Below are 22,521 nucleotides of genomic sequence, written 5' to 3'. Positions count from 1 at the left end.
GACCCCTTAAAGACCCACACTAAACTGGGACCTCTCTTTTACTGGGTGCTGCTAAAATGCTCTCCCACGCCTCAGTGAGCTTGCGGGATAACTAGACAAAACAAGGAAGGTGGCCATGTTGGAACTGCAACTGGAATGTGGCTGTTGCTGGCTCCTACTGGAGTGATTAAATGGGAACAGGGCCACATAACTCCTCCCTCCCTTGAAAAACAAAAACTGTGGGCACTTGTACAGAAAACAACCCCTGTCTCTGTTTGTCCTTGTCTTGCTGCAGTTTTCTTCTGTGAAATCAGATATTTTTTTATTATTTTTTTTTTTAGTATCATAAGTTAACATAGGCGCGAGGTTCAAAATGGAGTAGTCTTTATTGAAATGAGGAGTGGGCATATGTCCTGTCTGCCTGGAAATCTCCTTAAGCAGAGGTGTAAATAAAAAGCCATTTGTAAGTGCAGTAGAACAGAACGACTGGTTGGTAAAAAGAGCTTTTTTAAGGTTTTCATTAAGTGACAGCTGTGATTTATCCTGGTTTTTACCATTTTGAGACAATTTGGAATCAAGTACAGAATCACTGGACATTAAGATTTCAGAGGGAAGCCTGCAAGAACATCCGTCTTCATCACAGCCTCCATTAATTTTTAATCGCCTAGGGATAATTTTAAAACAGGCTGCAGGTTTCTGAAACATTCATGTGAGCAAGTCCTTCAGTTTGCTGGCTGCTGAGGGTAGGAAAGTCCTCCAATTCACAGGACAGTCAGACCAAGGGGCAGGGTGAGAGTGAAAACGCTGTTGACACCTTCTCAGACATGGTCTTCAATGAGTAAAAACATTAAATAACTAGCGTTTGAAGTTCCCAGAGGGACATGCTGGTGGAGTGTTTCACTTCAGACACTCTCTTACGAGTTCAGCTTGACTGGAAATGTTTAATATCCAAGAAAAAGAAAAAAAGTTCAAAGGAGATTTTTTTTTTTTTTCTCCTCTTGAAAATATTAAGTTCAGGGAGTGTGATTTCAAGGGGAATGAAGGAGGCAAATGGAAAACTTTTTGGCGGCAGGAGCTGGGGTTTTGCGTTCGGCTCAATGGCTTTTTTCAGTCTGTGTGCAACATGATATCCTGTGAGCGCCAGGCTTGGTTCGCTCTGAAATTTCAGGGAAAGTTTCAGAACCCTTTTAACTTTGGGAGATCCTCAGCGGGTAGTGCTCATCCCAGGCTGGTGTGGAAAGCAGAAGAGAAATATGCACCCTTGAGTCCTGCCACCTTGGGCCACCTGCACCAGGGTTCAGGAGGTCTGCAGCCACTTCTCCTTGCCCCCAGGATGGGGCATGGGTCCTGCCTGGATCCTCCAAGCAATACTCCCAGGTAAATATTTGCCACCGGCAAATTTCCAGCTTAATAAAACCCAGCCAGGTCAGCTCTGCCTCTGTCCCAGGGCAGCCCGAAAAACTGACACAAGCGACTGAGCTGCTGAGAAAGAAGGTGAAATGGCAGCGACCTTGGGGGGGGGGGGTGTCATGGGACCAGCCTTGGCTGCGGGCTGGGTGGGAGGAGGGTGGCAGTCAGCTCCTCTCCCTCAAAACCTCTGAGCTGCCAAAGGCTGTGCACCTCGATGCTGGTGTGTGCCCAACCAGGGGGGGTCTCATCGTGGGCCGGGTCAGGTCGCGGACTTCCCACCACAGCCCTTTGGAGGTCTTTCATGGCTCCCTGCCGCCCTGGGCCGCCGACATGGTGCTCATGTGGGGCTGTTGCCTGCGCTTCCAAAATCCTTCTGCTTGCCTTTGTGTTGGGAGAAGAAGGAGTCCAGCCCCCCGCCTCAAGGAGCAGCAAGTTCACCTGCAGAGGAATGGCCACGGGTGCCCCAGCTCTGCGCTGGGGTCCACCGGGGCAGCTGCCGGCCCATGGGGCAGGGGGGTGGCTTGCTGCCACTACGGGGGGGGGGGGAACCAGCAGCTCAGCCCCAGCCCAAATAACCATAACTTGCCACGTGCACGTTTTACATAATCACATTGAAATTAAAGCTGCTAAAAATTGGTCTAAACGGGATACATTTCTCCTCTGAATGTTTTGGCAGGAAAGTTTTCTAAAGCAGCAAATGGAAATGACATAAATGGAAAGGCGATCCCCTGGCAAGACAGATCCAAAGCCTTCTGCTGTCTCTGCTCAAATTGAATAGCACCTCAGTGTAATAATCTTCATATTGGAGATCAATGAGGCCGTTTAAGTAAATGAAGCATTCAGGTGTAGAAGAAAGTAAGGGAAGAGAGACGGCATTCAAATCAAAAGACTAAAATTCAAGCCTCCTTGAGCCCCAAGGAATGGATAAATCCATTAAGCTGTGAAGAAATGAGAGCTGGAAAGAGTCTGTCAGATCCACGCTAAAGTTTATTACAAAATAAAACTTTGTTAGGGGCCAGAAAGCAAAGTGAAAGAAACAGCAATGTAGCAGGAGGGTACGGCTATCCTAGCATGGCATTTGGTACATATGTGGTACATCTGCAGGTCTCTCTGTTGGGAAGTTCAACACACCAGTAATTCCTTCTTCCAAAGTAAAAATGGATGGTTTACTTCTAATTTACTGCAGTGTCTTTGGAGGTGGCTGGTTTTTGTGCCAGCCCCTCAAGAAAAAAAAAAAAAAAATAGTTCAAATGTACACCAACAGGAATTAACAAGATTTTGGCTGTCTCTATAATGTATGAATGTGTGTGTGTGTGTATATATATATATATATATATGTGTGTGTGTGTGTGTGCATTTCATTTTGCCCTGTGGGGATGTAATTCCAACTAGATATAATAGGACATAATACACACACTTAAACTAGAGCAGTAGAAGGAATTCATAGCAGAATTATTCTGCTGGCTGTTTTTGGAAATGTTTTAGCCATCTCCATGATGCCAGTGTGACTGTGTTCCTATGGGAACAAGCTGCCTCAAAGCAAGAGGCTTGTATAGCGAGAGTAGGTGAATCCTGGCTAAAAACTTGGGGTTTAGCACAAACCTAAATATTCTGTAAATATCAAGTATTCTGCAATATTCTGATTACATTCACTCATTTTCAAACCTAATTGAAAGAGTTCTTTTCTACTCTGCCAATGAGGCAAGATGGAATCAGCCACATTCAAACCATTGTTAGGACTAACTAGTGGATCCTCTGTAGTAAAAGCTTGTTTGCACCTTCCTTGCAACCACAGTGTTACTTCCCAGAGCTGCACCCTAATGATGATACCCCTTTTGAAAAGCACCACACTGGAGTAGTAATCCCATAGGCTTTTATGGGACTACTGCTGGATTAAAGTACTATTCTTTGTGAGGGAGCATATTAGAATCTGGCTTTAAATTAACGTTTGCCTTAAATGCATCTCTTCTCTGAAAAACAAGGTCTTGTGTTGTATATTGTAAGAGTTTTATGTTGCCTTAATGTTGACTTGCAGCAGGAGCAACGCTTAATAGAAGAAAATCCTGGCACTTCAAAGCTCTCTCGAATATGCCTTGAAAAGAAGGGATTCTGGGGAAGAAAAGCATCGATCTGACCAGTCGGCCAGAGACCAGAGCGATTGCTGCAGATAGCTGCATACTTCTTTGATTCAATATTCTGAGTGTTCATTCCCTGAACTGAAGCTGATCAAATGTATCTGTGCTTTATTTTTAACTCCAAGCTGTTAAAATTGCCAGCAAAGTAGCTGTTAACGCCTGTAAGTGATACGAAGGAGACAGAATTTAACCTGCAGTTCTTTGCCAGCAGGTAATGAATGAATGGACTGGAAGTTACGGGGCGACTGGGACTCGAATTTCAAGGCAAGACTGTAAGCTGGGGAAAACAGGCAGCTAAATGGAGTCAGATGTGGTGTACGTCAAGGGTACAGATGTAAATGAAACCTCAAGTGTGGTCCCATCACATCCCATCTGGTACTATGAGTCCAGAAATACAGGTTCTCTAGTGGAAAGAAATGAAACCAGGGTTTCAGAGTTGTATCTTCCAGTCCTGGTCTTACCACTTCTGTAACCACAGCTGAAATGTCTTCTCTAGCTCTATTCTCAGCACTGGTTCATCTATATCTTGTCTCTGCTGGTTTAGTCCTACCTTCTGTCACTGATGCTCTCACATCAGTACAACTCCCTTTGCACCTTGCTTGAGGTGCAGAGGGTGGCCGGTGTGAGACATCCACGTGCTAATGGCATAGGGACCATTTGTGTGTGCCATTTCCCCTGTCATCCTTAGGGCAGATGATGGTGAGATGGCTCTAAGAAGAAATCCTAAAGGTGCCTAAGACACTTTTCGATTTAAGGCACCAGTAAAAACCTCCAAGAAAAGGTCTTGATGGTGATATGGTAGGATTGACACTTGGTGTTGAGAAACTTGAAGCACATTTCAGGAGAGATCCACCTGCACTGATCTATGTGGTACTGGTGTTAGGGACAACCTCTGCAGCTCCTAAGTGGCCACGAGGTCCCACCTCCATGTACAGTTTCACCTGAGTGATTGTTTATTTTTGGGGGTAGAAAACATGCTTGTGAGAAAAAGAAGTGAAAAAGAACAGGCTGTAAACAAAGGTTTAAGAATTGCAGAACTTCAATTAGTGTTGAAATTCCTCTTTCTAATTTCAAGAAATTCCCCAGTTCAAATTTCGTGCTGCTCTAAACAGCAATGACATGTCACCTCTCCCTATTTTTGTTCTTAAGAAGGTACAGGAATTTTAAACTGACACCTAATCAGCATTTCAGTGGACCGAATGTAATATCTGATAATATATTATGAAGCATACTGTGCCCTTGGAAACAATCATTGGCAGTTTCTGTCTTTAGAAAAACCCTTACAGCTCACAGGAGAACCACACAGTGAAAACATGGGTGTGTTAATCCTTTGTAGACTCGATAAGATGTGAATTTGTTTGAATAGCCATCTGCTGGTCTTGAGCCTTTAGTATTGGCTTGCCAACCAGAACAAGATAGGTGAGGGATATGTTGCTTTTATTGCTCTGTACGAAGCATACTTGGACTACAGAGAAAAGCAGGAGGATGATGGCCCATAAAGATAAGAAGATGACAAATGAAGGTAGGGTCATTTGTCCCAGAACTTCAAATGCTCAAATTCAGTATGCAGTTGTTTCCGACGTGAGTATTTTTAAAGGGCATCGAGCCAAGTAATTTTAGGCCAAATGTGTGGCTATTTAAGAAAATACATTACAGAGCATTAAGAGTGACTCCCATGAAACATCGTTTTAATTGCACCTGAATCTGTGCAGTTTTGCCCCAATTCAGAGCCAGAGGACAGCACAGAGTGAGGCAGGACACTGTAATGCTCAGTGCCAAGCAGACCGAGGGCCGAAGTTCTGAGAGGGGCAGATCACACACAGGGAGGATCTTTCTTTTCCCTCTGGCCCTTGAATAGTCGCTTGCAAGTGTTACAAAATACAATGCAATAGCCTCGTGTGGGTGAAACCTAGAAAGAGCAACTCCGCACATGAAATGTGCCAGCCCTGTTCACCATGTGCAGGATAAACCCTGTTTCGTGCCAGGGTGCCCCACTTTGAATCGGGAATTTCCTCTTCCCCAAATGACAGGGGCATGGGTCAGCATTGCTCTGAGGGCAAGTGATTTTAGAGAGGAGGAAGTGCGCAGGTGGAAGAGAAATGGTTTGCACGAGAAGCGGGACTGAGTTTTCCTGTGAATGTGCCAGGATGGTGCTATGCCAAATGACCTCAGCATGGGATTTGCTGGTTTTCCACCCGCCATGTGGACAAAGAGCCTTTCCCCTGGACATGGATGTGGTCCCTGACCTGGGCAGTGCTCCCTTCTCATCCCTCTGCCCTCCTGCAGCATCTCCTCTGGAAGCAGGGCAGCCCTGAGTGCGCAGCCAATGATTTCAGCAGGCTGTTTGAAGTCCATCAGAGTGATCTTTAACACAGCGTGACCAACTTAGAGGCTTTTTTTCTTTTGCATTAGTGGCACAAGGAAGAAAGCACATCAGATGCAGGGCATGGCAGTGATTTGTCTTGTGCTGGAACAGGGGTACTTCAGCAGGACAGACTGCCAGAGGAACCTAATCTCTGCCTTCACTCTTCCTGACCAGGGCTAATGGAGCTGTTTTTCCAGTGAATTTCCAGCTAGGCTATTAAAATAAACTCCCTGAAAGCTTTTGCCTTGAAGCAGCCACCCTGCCTCTGTATTTGCCTTTGTTCTGTAACTCGCCCTGCTGTTGAATGGGGCTCTCCTCTCCTGGGCTATCCGCTGTGCAGCTGAAGTTAACCCCTATGCAATCCTAGAGAACACCAATACCTCACTTTAGTCACACAAAACCACTATTCTAAGGACTTAGAGGCACCCTGCCCCTGTGATAGTTATCTGAATGCCACCCATCAGCTGTATCACAACCTGAAGTGAACTGGATGTTGTGCTGTGAATTGTGCATACTTTGTCATTAAGTCACTAGGCAAGAGGGTTGGGTTTCGTCTGTTTTTATTTTGTTTTGTTTGCGTTTTAATCGTCATCATTTGCAGCCAAATTCTAAAGTCCATGGTTAGGGCCCCTACGGTCAAACTTCCTTTAACTCTTGCTGGGGGGGGGGGGGTGGGGGGGTGAGGGGGTGGAAACTGAGTCACGACCTTATGATCTGAACATAAGCAAACAATCTGTTGTGGCAAACTCATGGGGGGATAAAAAAAAAAATGATGATTCAAGGCAACAATATCCTCAACCTGAGATCATCATTTTCACGAAGGCAGGGGGTAACAGCTGTCTGTTCATCAGAGGATTATATCTTCCCGCTGTTACTGCTGTGACCCTAAATAAAACCTCTAATGCCAGCACAGCAGCGTGGCCAGGGAACGCAGCGATGGCAGGAATAAATCCCTCCCTTCTGCCTTGGGGAGGTTTCTGTGGACAGGGTTGTTTTTCTGGAGCCTTAACTAAATTATTTTTCCCGTTAGGTCCAGAACTTGGGAGATTCAAATAATCTCCCTCCTACCACAGATCCCTTTCTAAAATTATAGGTGAGTGGTCCCCGTCCTGCTGAAGATGTAATTGAAAGGCATATACAAATACAGTGTTTAATCCCAAGATTTTCCTGTATTTTGGTTAAAAACCTGCTGGATTCTGAAGCTTAGGTTGTGCTAGATTTAAAAACACATGTCCATCCAAGAGCACAAAGTGAATGAATACGAGCATTAAATTCTGCTGACCATTCACTTGAAAATTTTTCCACCACATGTGATTCCAGGACAAATATTGATTGAATAATCTCCATGTGTGTGAAGTGTGGCCTGACACCCAGAGCGACCTTTCTCTTCCGTGTCTAATCACCAGAGATAGCTGTAAGCTTCCTTTTGTATCAAAAATCTTGTTTCATAACCCAGCTCCACTGTTCTTTGGAACCTGAGTTTCTCTGTTTGTTTGTTCAGCCGGTTGAGGTCTGCTGGGATATTTCTCTATTTGATTTGCTTGTTAGCTTTGTCGCTGGCTGAAATGGCCCGGGGCTGGTTTGTTCAAGGCTTTTTTTTTTTTCTGGAAGAGTTGGTGGAGGGTTTTGTTCTCCACAAATTGGCCGGCATCGCTGCACGTGAGCTTTGCCTCGATGCCTGCTGCTCATCCACCCGGGTGGGTGGCACAGTGTGCATGCACACGCGTGGGCACCAAGTGTCCGCTGGGTCTCCGATGGGTTTTATCCAATGGGCTGCCCTTTTCGTTTATAAAAGCACCAGCTGATATTTTTAGATGCTGATTTTTTGGGGTGCAAGGTGACGACAGCTTTTCTTACAGAGGTGCTGAGCCCTTGGGGCAGATGGAGAGGGGAGGGGTTCAGGGCTGGTGTTTGTTTGGGGATGGCTCAGCCAAAGCTGGGGAAATGGAGGATGCAGCAGAGCGAAGGAATTTGGATGAGATTCTCTCAGGGATGTTCTTTGCTACAGGGAAAGAATAAAATTGTTATAATTGACCTTATAATTGCTTTTCACAAATGCAGAGTGCAGCTTCTAAGGCTCTGGGGGAGTGCCCAGGGCCCCTGCACACACTTCTCTGTACCCAGCCACCCTCTACATCATGAGGACGCATGCTAGGAGCTACGGTGGTGGGAGCCAGGGCCTGGATTTATTTGTCTGTCATTCGTGCCCTCACCAAAACTACTAATGTCCAGACCTCCAGCGCCCAGCAAGGACGTGTGCATTTGTGGAGCACGCGTTGCTCCTTTCTAGCCTCAGAAAAAGTATTATTTCTTCTCACGTTAACTAAAAATATTCATATTGGTTTCTCCTGAGATTATGTTCTTACTTCTATATAAATATATATATATATGAAAATAAACACATACTATATGTGTATTTATCTCAATAAATATATACATATAGCCCTGTCCTCCCCTTTCCTTCTCACAGACTGAGCAGTCCCAGTGAGAAGACAGTAACTTTCCATCACAAATGCTTTTCCTGTGACTGTTTTCTAAGCCTGCCACATGAAAACAGACATAATATTTTCATTTTGGTTATCTATAAATAAATAGAAATTTGACTTCCAGAATGTGTTACTGGAGCAAATCAGGTTGTTGTCATATTAATACCTTTTTAAAAATACTCTTATGATTTACATGCGGATAACCCCCTACTTTAAAAAGTACTGTGATGATGAACTGAAATCTCTGTTACACACTGGTTAATTATAGCAGTTTCAGTTTTGGTCGGTATTTGCTCCATTAGGTATTCATACCTCAAACCAATATGCTCACAACTTTCTGTTACATTCTGTTGAAGACATGATTAACCCCAAATCTTAGTCTTCATAGGTCCGAGCCCGTGTCTGAAGCCACACAAGTGCCGAACTGAAGGGGTACAGAGGCTTCCTCCCCTGCCTGGACTAACCTGGCCAGTTAAGGCTGGTGCGCAGACTTCAGCTGCCAGCAGAGCTTTCCCTGGGGACTGCATCCTCCTCCTCCTCCTCCTCGGCATAATGGCAGAAGATTGCTTTCCCTGAGGATTTTTCATGGACACCATCTATGCTTTTAACAAGCCAGTAGAAAGCAGCTGTGCCCTGAGCGTAGCGCTGGTGGTGTAGTCTCCAGGGACAAAAGCACCTCTCTTCTCTCCTGCTGAGCCCCATCGCACCTCCTGAGATCAGACTGGGACCTCCAGGTGGGTCACAAGTCAACGTGGATACCATCAGCTTCTGCTGGCCTGCTCCTTCTCCTTGGCTTCAAGTTGCTGCTGGGTTTACAGCTCATTCCCTCTGCTTGACAAAGATGGGACCTAAAGCAAGACCTAGGAGGGACTTAATGTTACCTGAGATTTGGATTTTGCCTGCTGTGAGCAAGCATTGCTAAGGCAGCTCCACAGCATGGAGGCAATCTCAACACAGTCTGAAAGGAAAATATGGAAATATTTCCTTTAATGTCCAGCACAGGGATACCGTTACTGACTCAGAGCTTTAGCCAGCTCCAAGCTGGGACCCTTTGGCAGGGTGGCAGGATGCTCCCGATCCTCGGTGTCGGGGCATGTGAGATGGTGCTGTCCCACAGAGGCGATTTGCTCATTAGTACTTCCACTGGGATATCTGCTTATTTCACACGGGAACAAGCCTCCCTGCTCCATGGAGGGTGTGAGTAAGCTCTATGTCCATACAATGATCCAGACATAACCTCTGGTGCAGGAAATCTGTGAAGTGCAGGAAGCTGGGATGCCGTGCCACGTGAAGAACGGCTTGCTATACTTTACCTGCGTCTTCTTCTATACTCTTTAAGTCATAGCTGTGGTTTAGCGGACCTCTGCTCCTACTAGATGTGGTGCTCTTCCCATGGCTATAGACATATGGACAAAGCCTTGAAGCAGCCTTTCAGTTTTAAAATTTCAGTACAGGGGAAAGGGGAACTTTGTCAGGATCTGGCCCCTCGGTGAGGAGGACTGTCCGTGCAGCACTCATGAATGCTTGGTGCACTGGTGCGGAACAGATATTTTGCATTTGTGTCACTGTGTTGACCCATCGCTTTGACCGGCATGTTTCGCTGTTTGTTTCCCTGGTACGTGCTTTGGAAATCCCTGCTCCAGAAATGTCTACCTGCTGAGTGAGCACGCTGAATATTAGGTGGAGGCTAGAGAGATCCTTGCTCCTTTTCTTAAGACGTGTATGGTCAGAGGGTGTGGTGGGTTGACCCTGGCTGGATGCCAGGTGCCCACCAAAGCTGCTCTATCACTTCCCCTCCGCAGCTGGACAGAGGAGAGAAAATAGAATGAAAAACTCATGGGCTGAGATAAGGACAGGGAGATCACTCAGCAATTACTGTCATTGGCAATACAGACTCGACTTGGGGAAATTAACTTAATTTATTACCAATCAAATCACAGCAGGGTAATGAGAAATAAAAACTAAATCTTAAAACACCTTCCCCCCACCCCTCCCTTCTTCCCAGGCTCAACTCCACTCCTGAATTTTTCTCCCTCCTCCCCACCAGCAGCATAGGGGGATGGGGAATGGGGGCTGAGGTCAGTTCATCACACACTGGCTCTGCTGCTCCTTCCTCCTCAGGGGCAGGACTCCTCACACTCTTCCCCTGCTCCAGCGTGGGGTCCCTCCCATGGGAGACAGTCCTTCATGAACTTCTCTAACATGAGTCCTTCCCATGGGCTGCAGTCCTTCAGGAGCACAGACTGCTCCAGTGTGGGTCGCCTGTGGGGTCACAAGTCCTGCCAGAAAACCTGCTCTAGCCTGGGCTCCTCTCTCCACGGGTCCACAGGTCCTGCCAGGAGCCTGCTCCAGCGCGGGCTTCCCACGGGGTCACAGCCTCCTTCGGGCATCCACCTGCTTGGACAGAAGCAAATGGGAAATGACAATACAGAGAAAAAGAGGAGTCGCAGTGATGTTGGCTGCCCGGCTTGCAAACATCACCAGGTAAACCCAAGCTTGTCCCCAAGGACACCTCCAAATCAGCCCTCTGGAACTGACATGTTTATTGCCGCTTCTTTTTTTTTTTCTCCCCCCCCCCCCCACTTTCATGGAAAGCATTAGAAATCATGAAGGATTTTTTTTTTTCTTACCCTTTTTTTCACCCTAGGGCTCCAACCAAAGCTTTTGGCACAGGACCGTGTCACAGCCCCAGCTGTGCGTGCGTCTCGTGTGACCGGACTGCCTCCTATCAATGCGTGCCTTAAAAAAGGTTACTTCAAAAAGCTACTTTGCGGGGGAAAGTGAGAGTGTGGTCCAGCTAGTCACACTTAGCAATGTTTGCAAGGTGAAGCCGTCTCACTTGGGTCCAAAAAGCAGAGAAGTGAATAAGGCTGACCTGCTTCCACTATGTCTTTTTTTTTCCTGGTTGGAGGACACAAGGCATCACCCGTCTCTGCTCAGCTGGGCAGTGGATCAGTTGTTCCAAGCAGTGTCACAGCCAACCCAGCCAGTCATCCTGGCACGTGCCGAGGCGATGTTTCCGCTTGATACCATGTCTCAAGAATTTTAAAGGATGTCGGGAATTTTAAAGGGTTTGAAAGCTTTCCGTCGCTCTGCTTTCACAAGAAGGTTCTTCCTGTGCTTTTTTATGGTTTTGATGCTCAGAGCAAACAGATGCTTGTTTAGAAACAGGTCAGAATTCCCAGACTCATAGGAAATACTCTCTGCTTTATTTTGCACTGTTTATTACCTGAAGCTAAGTGTGCAAACTGTCCCCATGAATAACTTGAGCTGTTCCCCTGTTCAGGGCACTTCTTGCTCACACTGAGAGCTCTCTCACAGCATAAGCGGTAGGAGACCATCTGTGCATGAGCTGGAGAAACTTATGTAAATATTGCTGCTTTGGGGCTGTTAATTTAGAAGGTGCTGGGCTAAATGATTTATTAGCGTGCTCAGCGTTGATGCTGGGAGGGTTCTTCTCAGGTTGGCTCTTATCACTGACACTTCCTTATGGGGTCTCACTTACTGGAAAATTCCTGGTAACTGGATAGTGGGACAGACCTGCAGCCCCAGGTCATGTAGCTGATGATCTTGTGCTGGGAGCTGTGTAATCCCTGGCAGCACGAGAGAACGAAACCCACAGGCACGGCCATCCTGGAGCCATGGCCCTGCCCTAGTGAAATCCGATGGGAGAAGCTGCAGCCTCTGCACTAGTTGCAGCTCAAAGTTTCTCCCTCTGTAGTTTCTTCCTCTTATTTTGCATAGGGGCTGAGTTAGAGGTGCCAGTGCAGCAGTCAGAAATTACTTTCCCCTGTATAGATCCCTGAGCAGCCACCAGCAGAGACCGGGCAGACAGACCCTGTGTGTCTGTAAGCCTTCTCTGTGTAAGGGAAGTCCTTCATTTAGAAAGACCAATAATCTAAATTTATTTAAGATCAGGCTTTAGGTCACTTACTCCTCCCCACCGCTTTCAGCAGAGAAGAGCCCTGGACATGAGGACTCTGTTTTGACATTCATGAAGCTTTAATTGTTGGGGGTTGCTGGATCCAGCAGCCTAACAGGCGAGGCTAGCCTGTAGCCAGGCTGACTACAAATTCCCAATAAGCACACACACAAAACCCGCATACACGTGGCCACATAGCACAACCCAGAAAACACAGCACTCGCACAAGCAGCACAAACAGCTCTAGTCCTGTCCCTCGCCGTGTCCGATGAGCATGAAGGTCCCTTGGTGGGAAATACATACATACACACCCTGTGGACAGCAGCTGCCCTCATACATCCAGTCTATCCGGTAGCTGCTGGCACCTGGGGGGCACATGAGCTCCCGAAGGCCCCAGCCCCACTCCAGCTGCAGGGACGCAGACCCCCTTGCATGTATACACACACACACACAGGCTATGGACCCCTCCGGTAGCCAGTCATGGACACCCCGTCTACCCAGCGGCTGGCCCTGGATGCTCACACCCCCCTTTGCATAGGCGCACACACACACACACACACACATGCGTGGAACCGAGACCCCACAGTCCCCACTGCAGTTGGCCTGGACACCCTGGCCCTGCCAGTAGCCAAACTCCTCCAGCTGTCTCACAGGCAGGGATGCACGCACATTTGGCCCGGGCTTATCTCCGCTTTGATGCCTGGCTCCCAAGCCACCTACCTCACTTGCCTGCCAGCAACAGTAGGGACCCCCCCAGCCAGGAAAAGAGAAACGGAGTTTAATGAGCAGACAGGACAGATGGCAGCAGTGAGATGCAGGGCATGGCCAGAGAAGTGTACTGACCAGCCGCTGTTGACATGCTCTGGCCTCATTTATCCCTGAATTTTCCCACACTCGTTCTTCCCCAAACCATCCGTGATCCGTCTTCTTCCATCGCTTTTGTTCCTCCCCGTAACATCCTATAGGTTTGTGCAATCCCAAGATGCTGTTCCCCTATGGCCCGTGATGTGCCAACTCCCCTCAGTCTGTGAGGTGCTTGGGAGAACCTCTCCCATTGTCTCACCCTGATGGATGTCACCCCCGGCCCATGGGGCTGAGGCTCCCCTGGGACAGCCCTGCAAGGGGCAGGGAGGGACTTGTGTCCCCAGTGAGGTTATTAGGGTCTCCCCACGTGCTGTCATGCCTCCGCGCTCCTCTGTAGGGTGCAGGGGTGAGCCTTTTGTCACATAACACTAGGTCTGACATATGGAAAACTATTTGCCCTCCCAGGTTATTTTGAGAGCTTTGCTTAAATAAAAGCAGAAATTTATACAATCGTTTGATTGTAGGGGCTGGAGCTTTAGCAGTGCTACAACTGTGGGCTTGGCGGTGAGATCATGACCCTCAAAAGCACTGCAGCCCTGAAAATGTGAAAGCGGAATGGTCTGAAAACACAACTGAGATACCTAAATGCACACACTTAAGTAGCAAAAGAGAAAGAGCTCAGAAGGGCTGTCAGTAGGCCAGGAAAATCCTGGAATTTCACATGTTGAAAATTCATCAAACCTCCATGATATAAAGTTACATGCAGGCCACTTCTGAGCAATAAATGAGTCTCTATCATCCCAAAGCCTTAAAGAATTGAATAGGCTGGTGAGCGGGCAGTTTGGAAATCCTCCCTGGAAAAGTCTCGCCTTCAGCATCAGCCATGGCCAAGGAAGGTCAGGTCTTTTATGTTGTAGGTTGGGTTTTTTTTACCTTTCAAAAGAATGAGAGATATGCAGAGCAGCAGATATTCTGCTTGAGGTCTGCAGGTACAGCAGCCACAGACATAATCACATTATTTTATTTTTCTTGACTCTGTTCCTGATATTCTTCCACTTGCATGATTTATTCTTGGTTAGTATATATCATAAATATATAAAAAATATGCCGTTCCCTTTGCCTGAGTGGTAAAAAATACAGAAAAAGAGGCAACTAAGATTTAAAATACATTAAGCCCATTTGAAATATTTGATTCAACAGCCATCAGTTGTATGATGGCTCAAGGAAAGCCACCAGAGCAAGGGGTTAATCCAGATTGGTGAGTTTTGAAAGTGGCTGTAGAATAGGCCAGGATCTGACAAAAGGCTCATAGCCATCCTTATGTTTACATGCTTCTCAAACTCTGGGGAAACAGAATATTTTCACACAAAACTCCCTCCATGCGGGTTGCCCTCTGCCAGTGCCCCAACCTACAGCCAAGCTTTTTGCAATGGGTTGTGAATTACAGCACCTTGCTTTCTAGTTGCTGAACTCCATCGCGTTTCAGAGCATCTTGAGTCTCTTGCCCTTTGAAATTAGATCCCCTTTTGACAGCATTTCAAGTTAGTCTGAACCAAAAGCCTGAATCTAGAATTGAGAGAGAGAGATGGGAAATTGCTGAGGAAAATATTCTACCACGAGGAATGAAGATGATGGCCCTTGGGAGGCAAGCATCAGTTTTGGTCCTGAAAAGGTACATACATCTAGGACTTGGAAGAGTTGAGCAGATTAAAGCAGGGTGCTACTTCTAGGTAGCAAATGAAAGTGGCAGAAAGACGTGTTTGTTTTTAGGAGACTCCTGTGAGTCTCATGACTGTATGTTGAAGGCAATTCCCTCTAGGAGAATGACTCGGTGCTTACTACAGCTTGCAGGTGTCTTTGCCAGGTGTAAAAAGAGCTACCACAGGTTGTGGGGACATGGGTGAGAGCCCCTAGAGTAGGTCATGTCAAGTTTTCATACCCATTTGCAATAATCATTTGTAGTCTCTTGGTAATAAATGCCTTAAGTCTTAGTGTTCATATTCTCACGTCCTTCCCAGTTCAGTCCTAGGATAAGCAGATTCTGCAGAAGTTTTCTTCTGAGAAAACCCACGAGATCCATTTTTATATATACTGAATTGGAAATATATTTTTAAAAAATTGGTTTCAGTGCTAGTTCGCATTTACTTTAAGGAACGTAAATGCCATTATAAATGAAGCCCTTTCTGTGAGGAGATCATATATGCAGTAACTTTAAACAGCTGGCACAGCCTGGAGACCACCAGTCTCCACAGCACATACCTGTCTTTCTTAAAAAGTATTGATCACATTTGATGACTTATGAAAACTTAATTTCCGTAATACTATGTTAGAACTGTTTGGTCACGTAAAATCTTGACAAAATTTTCACAAAAGCCTCCTTTCCTTATTCTTAGAGTGGAGAAGAGCCTTAACTAAGTCTTGATGAGTGCAGTTGTGGAGTGGCTTACCAGTAAGCACCACTATCCAAGGCTCTTCCAGCTCGATGCTGCTCTCCATTAACTAAGGCAGAAGATGGAGCAGATGAGACATATATGCAAGTCCTTTCTCAGGAAAGCATAATACCTTATAAGAGTCACTAAGAAAATACTCTGTGTCAATACTCAGAGGCTGAGGAATAAAAAGGGCTTTTTGACACCCCCCTGCCCCCTTAAACACTTAACTCTTTCAACAGGCTTGAGAAGAACAGAGTCATATTTCCAATGATTCCATGTGCTTATCTATTATAGACCAAGACAGGAGGAGAGGGAAGTATGGCTAAAAACATATTCTTTATAACTTTTTATATTTCCCTTTTTCCTTGCTTAAGTGTCAAATTATTAGGACTAAACTTCAAAATTCCCATTGGTTTGTCTGAATGATTTGCCAAGCATTTAACAATTTATTAGCAATTAAGAGTGTAGCAAACTGAATAGTATTCATTTGATACCCAGCAAGGAAAACACTTTAGAAATGCATATAAAGAGCACTGTGATTTTAGAGAGGGTTGTCATGATGAGTTTGAATTTCTTGACTGCTTCTATTAATTTGACAGTAATGATATAAACTGAATTGCATTAGGACAGAGCGAAATACTTCAAGAAGTCTAATATTTCAAACCCAATTCTTTTACAAGTAATTTTGTGGAAAATTTTGGCTTTTTGTTCCAATGTGGAATGCTACTACAATTTGAGATACTGGATGTTTCCATGGAATAGAAGTAGGAAATCATCTTTCCTCATTTGCAACTATTAGTGTCTTGGTTCTAATTATATTCATCCTTACACTTGTGTGATAGAGTACCTGTATTTTTGCAAACTGGTTTAAGTAAAAGAAAATTTGAATTAAAATAATTGTCTCTTCTAGGACATCTGTTCAACATTAAAAGAATATCAACTCATTATCTGATACACATTCTCCAAGATAATGTTAGTGTTGGTTCTTTTTTTTTCATTTGATGCTTTTCAATTGCAGCTCAAATTCTCAAGCTCTCTGAAACAGTGAGTCATTAGCAATGTCATTTCAAAGACTGTATTTAATCTCTTTATCTTTTCCCACAACTAATTTACCCAAGGGCACAAGTAAAGCGCATGTAACAGATTCCCAAAGGCCCCCAAATCATTATTTCTTTCTTATCTAGCCTTATTTTATTCTCACTTTATTTAAAACTGTTCTAAAAAGACTCATCGAGTTGGTAATTTTGACTGTGAGGGGATTGGGTGGCTTTTATCACCACATGGATTTGAGCTGATGACTGGATCTGAATTTTGTCTCCTCTGCTTCTTGCTTCACATGTGTCTGATCCACTGCATAGTCTCCTGTCTATATCTACTGTCTCTGGAGTACAGGCATATAAAGTTCTTGTCTTTTCTATCATTATGAGTGTTTTTTTAAAGCTTTCCCCATATGAAACTGTTAGCTAAGTATAAACAACATCAGGTAAGGTATTAAGTAAGTGACAATGAATTAATTCAAAACAGGTATTAAAGTTGGTGAATATCAAACATAAAATCAAAGACCTAACTGATCTCTACTCTGAAGTTCAACGTCCTAGGTAAGAGCATCAAGGATGTTCTACATAACCTACTCAGAAATAAGAAGGAAAAAAAAGGGAGATCTTCTGTATTTCCAAACTGTGGTTAAAATTATATTTTTTCTGGTACAGTAGTTGAAATGTATTAGTATGTGTCATCACCACATGGAAGTGGTATCTTCAGAGAAGAAATGGGTCAAATAGAGGTAGACATGGGACTCTTCCTACAATTATTTCTGGGGATATATTCCTCACTTTTCTTGTCTGACTATATCATGTCTGTCACCAGATTGTACATAAAACTTTGCTTGTGCACTGGCTAGTTCCAAACGTAGTTACTCATTGGTGTAGAAAGCCTGTACCAAATGTTACTGTTGTGATCTGGTAACATATTCTAGTTTGAGGATGCCTTCCCCACAAATACATGCTTTTAGCTTAAATCAGCTTTGCTGTCTGTAATGAAAAACTTTCCTCCTGTGTTGATCTTAAGCTCCAACTAGTTTTCCTAACAAGAAGCTAAAAAGGAGCCTTGGCTATAAATGAAACTCTGATTAGCCTTGTTCATGGCTGCAGCTGGAACGCAGACAAAAACCACCCAAGGGCAAGCAGTCTTCAAACGACCTTCTCAAAGTTCCTGCTGGGCAGGGTTATCTCCCACCATTGCCAAGTGTAGGAGACAGACGTCGCTGTCCTTGAGGAGAGGCTCCCAGTGCCTCTCTTCACAATGAACCTGATGCAATAACTCCTCCCAGCTACCTGGGAGCCCATGTGGCTCTGCTGTGATGATGCTTGCACCTCAAGCACTATGCCCAGGATGCCAAATGTCTAGTGACACGTGTACGCTAAAGGCATTCTAAAGAGAAGCAGATTAAAAAGAGCAGGAGACAGAAGACAGTTGTAACCCAGGAAAAATCTCACATTAATGTGATCGTGAAGGGGAGAAGTTGCTCAGACTTCTGGTATTTCTTGAGGAATTTCTCTTACTTTTTGTAAGGGAAAACATAGTCTGTTTCTTGTTTCTAGATTTTTTAAGTTGTTCTCTTACTTGTCAAGATGAAATCTGGTTTTCAATAGTGAAATTTTTTTTCTGGCATTAGAACAGCTAGGCAAAAGATTTAAAATTTTAAAGGCAAGCGGAGTCTTAAAAAATTGACTAACTAAAGAGGAAAGGGTAGTTCTTATATTGTTTTAAGTGTAAAAGCAGTTCCTTACTGTCCTCTAGTGGAGTAGCAATATCCTCACGGACACTAACTGCTCCTTTCTGCTTGTAACTGAACCTGCTGCCCCTTAGTGAGCAACCCTTCCTATTTGCTGCTTCTATACTTCATGACTACTGGCATCTATCACACCCCTTCTTCTGTGTCTCCTTTTCAGACTGAATCTTAGCTGCTGCTTTGCAAATTCTCCCCTTCTTTTCTATGTTCTAGTTCTACCTTGCACAGTGAATAATTCAACCAACTTTCTACTTTGCCCTCCACCCTTTCTCAAAAAACTTACCAACAGGCTAAATGAAATGGGTCCTACCAGAACTCCACTGTAATTTCCTCCCACTGTGGTGATTTATGTACCTTTAAAAAGGCATAATATAGAACAGAACTCTTCCTTTTAGACCACGGCAGGTTGTTTCTACTACAAGCTGTCAGATGACACATGCTTTGACACCTTCAGAGAGTCTCAAAGACCATCAGAATGACTTGCCTTTAAAGTGTGTTGACTTTTCACATTATATTTATCCATAGGTCTGAAAATCTTGTGTGTTACACTCTTATATCAATTAGCCCACTGTTTCCAATACTCCGTAAAACTCATCAGGCTGCAGCTCCACTGATGTCCTTGGAGTCTTTTTTAAAGTCTGATAGCAGAATTGTCACTTTGTACTCCTTGATCATCAAAGCTGCTTTAAGCGACAAGTTCCATGCTACAGTGAGGTAGGGTTAGCAGTTTCTTCTCTTGCTTTCGAATCCATGGGAGTAGGCTCCAGTCCTGGCAGCTTGCTGACACCCATTTCATTGACCTTTTCTGCCATTTGAGTTTACAACAGCTCCACCCACTCACCCTGCAAAGAAAGGTCCTTAGGCACTTCCATAATGAGCATTGGTGCAAAAATCTCAACTTTTCTTGTCACCTTACCTTTAAATGTTCCCGTTATCATTTGATCATTTACTCTACCAACTTACTGTGAAGTTTGCTCTTTCTGTTAGTTCTTAAAAATAGGATTTATAATTCTTTACAAAACTTTTTCATATAGCCTACTTCAGAGCAAATTTTATATTTGATGAGTTACACTCTGCCTCCACTTTTCTTTTTGTGGACGTAACTTCTGCTTTGTAAAGGTTCTCCCTAGTTAAAAGCAACCTCCTGCCTTACTTTCTTTGTCAAAAACCTTTTTTTGATGGATAAATATTTATTCAGAGCATGTAACAGTTGTCTTAAAATTATTTTCAAGATACCTACAAGAATTCCACCTTTTTCTTCAAGTTTTCGAATTTTCAGGAAACTAGGTTTACCTTGGCATGGATTCTTTGACTACCTGCTCCAAGAAATGAAGGTTTACAGTGCGTAAACATTTATTGACAGTATGTGTTAGTATATGTGAGAATGACTAAAGATTTCCATTGTTATTTAGCTTTATGCCTTTGCTATATCCCTGTGAAATGCTAAAGCAAATCAAACAACTAAGCAGGTAGGATGAGGACAGTACCTAGTGATACACCTTCTTCTACATTTCTGTAAGCCTGTGATTTCAACCTAAGAGGATTTTGTGTTACTTAGTTTTACAGTTAAATTAATCAATTTTTTTTTAGTTTTTTTTTTAGGCATATGCCATAACCTCTCCACCAGCAGAAGCCACCACCACTCCTATATAACTACACCTGGAATTAAACGGTCCTATCCACCAAGTTTTTAAATACATACTTTTTTATACACATACACATAAAATACAAGAATAGAAAGTACAGATACTTTTTTATATATATAAAAATATAAATATATATTATATATTAAAAATATTTACATAAATATTATCTATAAAATATATTTCTATATATATAAGAAAGTATTTGTACTTTCTATTCTTTTATTTTGGTTTAAGGCATTTAAATAATTGCTTGCTTTATGATCCCTTTTTAAAGAGAATTCTCACTGCTTGAGCCTAATTCTGACTGTACATCACCTGAACATTTTATTCTACTCTAGAATGCTACTTTACTCCTAAGTATCTCATAGTGATCTTTGGCCTGCCTACCTATGTAAAAGCATTACCCTGTCTCTGTGATACTGTATGCTCTTACTCTCCAAGCGCAAGTATTAAACTATATCCCCTGCTACAAAAAATTAATTTAAAATATCTCTGGAGAATCCTTCATAATCTAGTGAAGAGCAATGGCCATCACCTAGGAGAACTCTGTACATAGCTGTCATCCAAACTGAGAAATAACAACGTTTATCTCATTATCAATAAATGAGGTATAGATATACAAACAGATCCAAATTAAGAAAAAAAAGAAGAAATATTGGATATTCTTATTTAAATGCTGAGGAAAACGTGGTGCTGTACATTTAACACCAAAATTTAAGAAAGACACTTAGACTACATGGTTTTCATACCTCCAAACTATTAACAGTAGATATGTTTCATATTTAATACAGCTTTATTACAATTAGATATAACTATTATTGCCAAAAGAGAAAGGCTATATAAAAAATCCAGTGCAAAATAAAAGCACCCTACAAATTCTGCATTTCTGTTCCCACTGACAGGCATTTAGACCTTGCAAGAACAACTGATTTCAGTGACTTCAAACCAATTACTCACCACACAAAGTTTAGACAGGATTTGCTGGAATTTTAGCTGTTGACTTCAAAGAAAAAAAATGGGAGACTCATTGTCTGACAGGTGCAAAAATTAATACAAAATGTATTAACACAATATGAAACAAACATACATTAAATAGTTTTGTTTCCTGGTACATCAGATTTTCAAATGAATTTTATAAAATTTACATATTTAATGAAACTATCTATCATTGTGGAAAACACAGTTCTTTATTTCAAGTTTATATTAACTATAAATATCTAAGAACAGGAAAGATACTCTTCAAGTTGGTGTGCCTTACTTCCCCATCCTTTATGTCTTCTGCTCTTTGCCTTTTGGAGAAAACATTACGGCATAAGGCTGCCGTCTTTTTGGACGCTGACAGGGAGCAAGATCCTCTTTAATATATCCTTAGAAGAATAAGAAAAAATCTGAGGTAAGAAATAAAATACAAAGACATGCATACCTTTAGTTTCATTTTTGTTTACCCTCAAAAAAAAAAAAAAAAACACTTGTGAATTTTTTTGCCTTTCATGGCAACTGGCTCTCTACTTGACAAAAAGTTAGAAATCCCAGGGTGCAATATCATTAATGAAAACACTCAGCAGCTTTCTAGTGGATGACTGCATAGTAATGCAATTCAGACAGATAATACCAAAGAGGAGAATGGAAACTATGAATTGTTCAATCTATTCAAAACAAAATTGCATTTTTCATTGTCTTTTCTACAGAAGATTTTACATAAGAGTAACAAAGTATGTAAGTACTGCAGTTTCAGTTGACTAATAAAAATAACTAAAAAATTTTATGTCATAGTCATACAGAAGGAACTTCAGGCACATGTGCTTTGTGGGTCTAAATAGTACAACCCTCTGTTTTGATGGCATTCTTAAAGACTTGTCCATCTGGAGAAAAGCCAAACATGAACCTATGGATCAAACACACCTTGAAAGCTCTCTGATAAGAAAAGTGTATACAAAATTTCTGTAACATGCGCAACTTAGCTAACACTGATAATAAGCAGACATTTTATGCAAATCAGTTACAACACCTGGCTTTTGTCAGACCCTTACTGTTTATCAGCACTAACATCCACTGAAGTGAGAGTACTAGATTCCTACTTTATAGTTGGAAAATGCTGTCTATGCAACTCATTTATTTAAAAAAAACAACATGAACCACAATTGGTTCAAGATACCAATAAGAAGTAGAAAATACATCCTTTGTACCCCACTACTTCGGAGTGACAGCTGCAATTGCTCATCATGGGAACTCTCTCTCATGTTTTGGTGTTGTTGCTGCACTCTTGTATAATATAGCTTTTTACCAAGGGGTGATCTAAAGTCTGCCTCTGATATGCTGCTAAGGACTATTAACAACTGAACAACTCTTACTCTAGCAGAACAAGGAGATAGCCAAGAAGCTAATTTTAATGAGGTTCCAAGCAAATTCCAAATGGGTAGTAACAGACAATCTCCCTAACAGGATATCTTGATCACCTAAAGTTATAAATGGACATGCCTAGTTTAGACCAGCTTTCTCATTGGCTGGAACATGTAAGAGGCAGCCAGGTTGGAAGAGGAAGGACTATGAT

General features: G+C 43.2%; 1 protein-coding gene across 4 annotated transcripts in view; it reads right to left on the bottom strand.

Moving 5' to 3' along the window:
- Positions 1-21,138: 21,138 nt before the first annotated feature.
- The window catches only part of RBBP8 (RB binding protein 8, endonuclease), a 44,221-nt gene continuing 42,838 nt past the window's right edge, over positions 21,139-22,521 (bottom strand). For 3 of the 4 annotated variants that reach the window (XM_049829192.1, XM_049829181.1, XM_049829204.1), the window contains exon 19: positions 21,139-21,337. In XM_049829192.1, the coding sequence (XP_049685149.1) occupies positions 21,240-21,337 (98 nt within the window). In that variant the 3' untranslated portion in view covers positions 21,139-21,239. The remainder of the gene's footprint in view (positions 21,338-22,521) is intronic. The other variant, XR_007509657.1, reaches the window with a different exon arrangement.

This window comes from Accipiter gentilis, chromosome 2, assembly GCF_929443795.1.
Source record: "Accipiter gentilis chromosome 2, bAccGen1.1, whole genome shotgun sequence".
Lineage (NCBI taxonomy): Eukaryota > Metazoa > Chordata > Aves > Accipitriformes > Accipitridae > Astur > Astur gentilis.
This window is presented reverse-complemented; position numbering and strand designations above follow the sequence as displayed.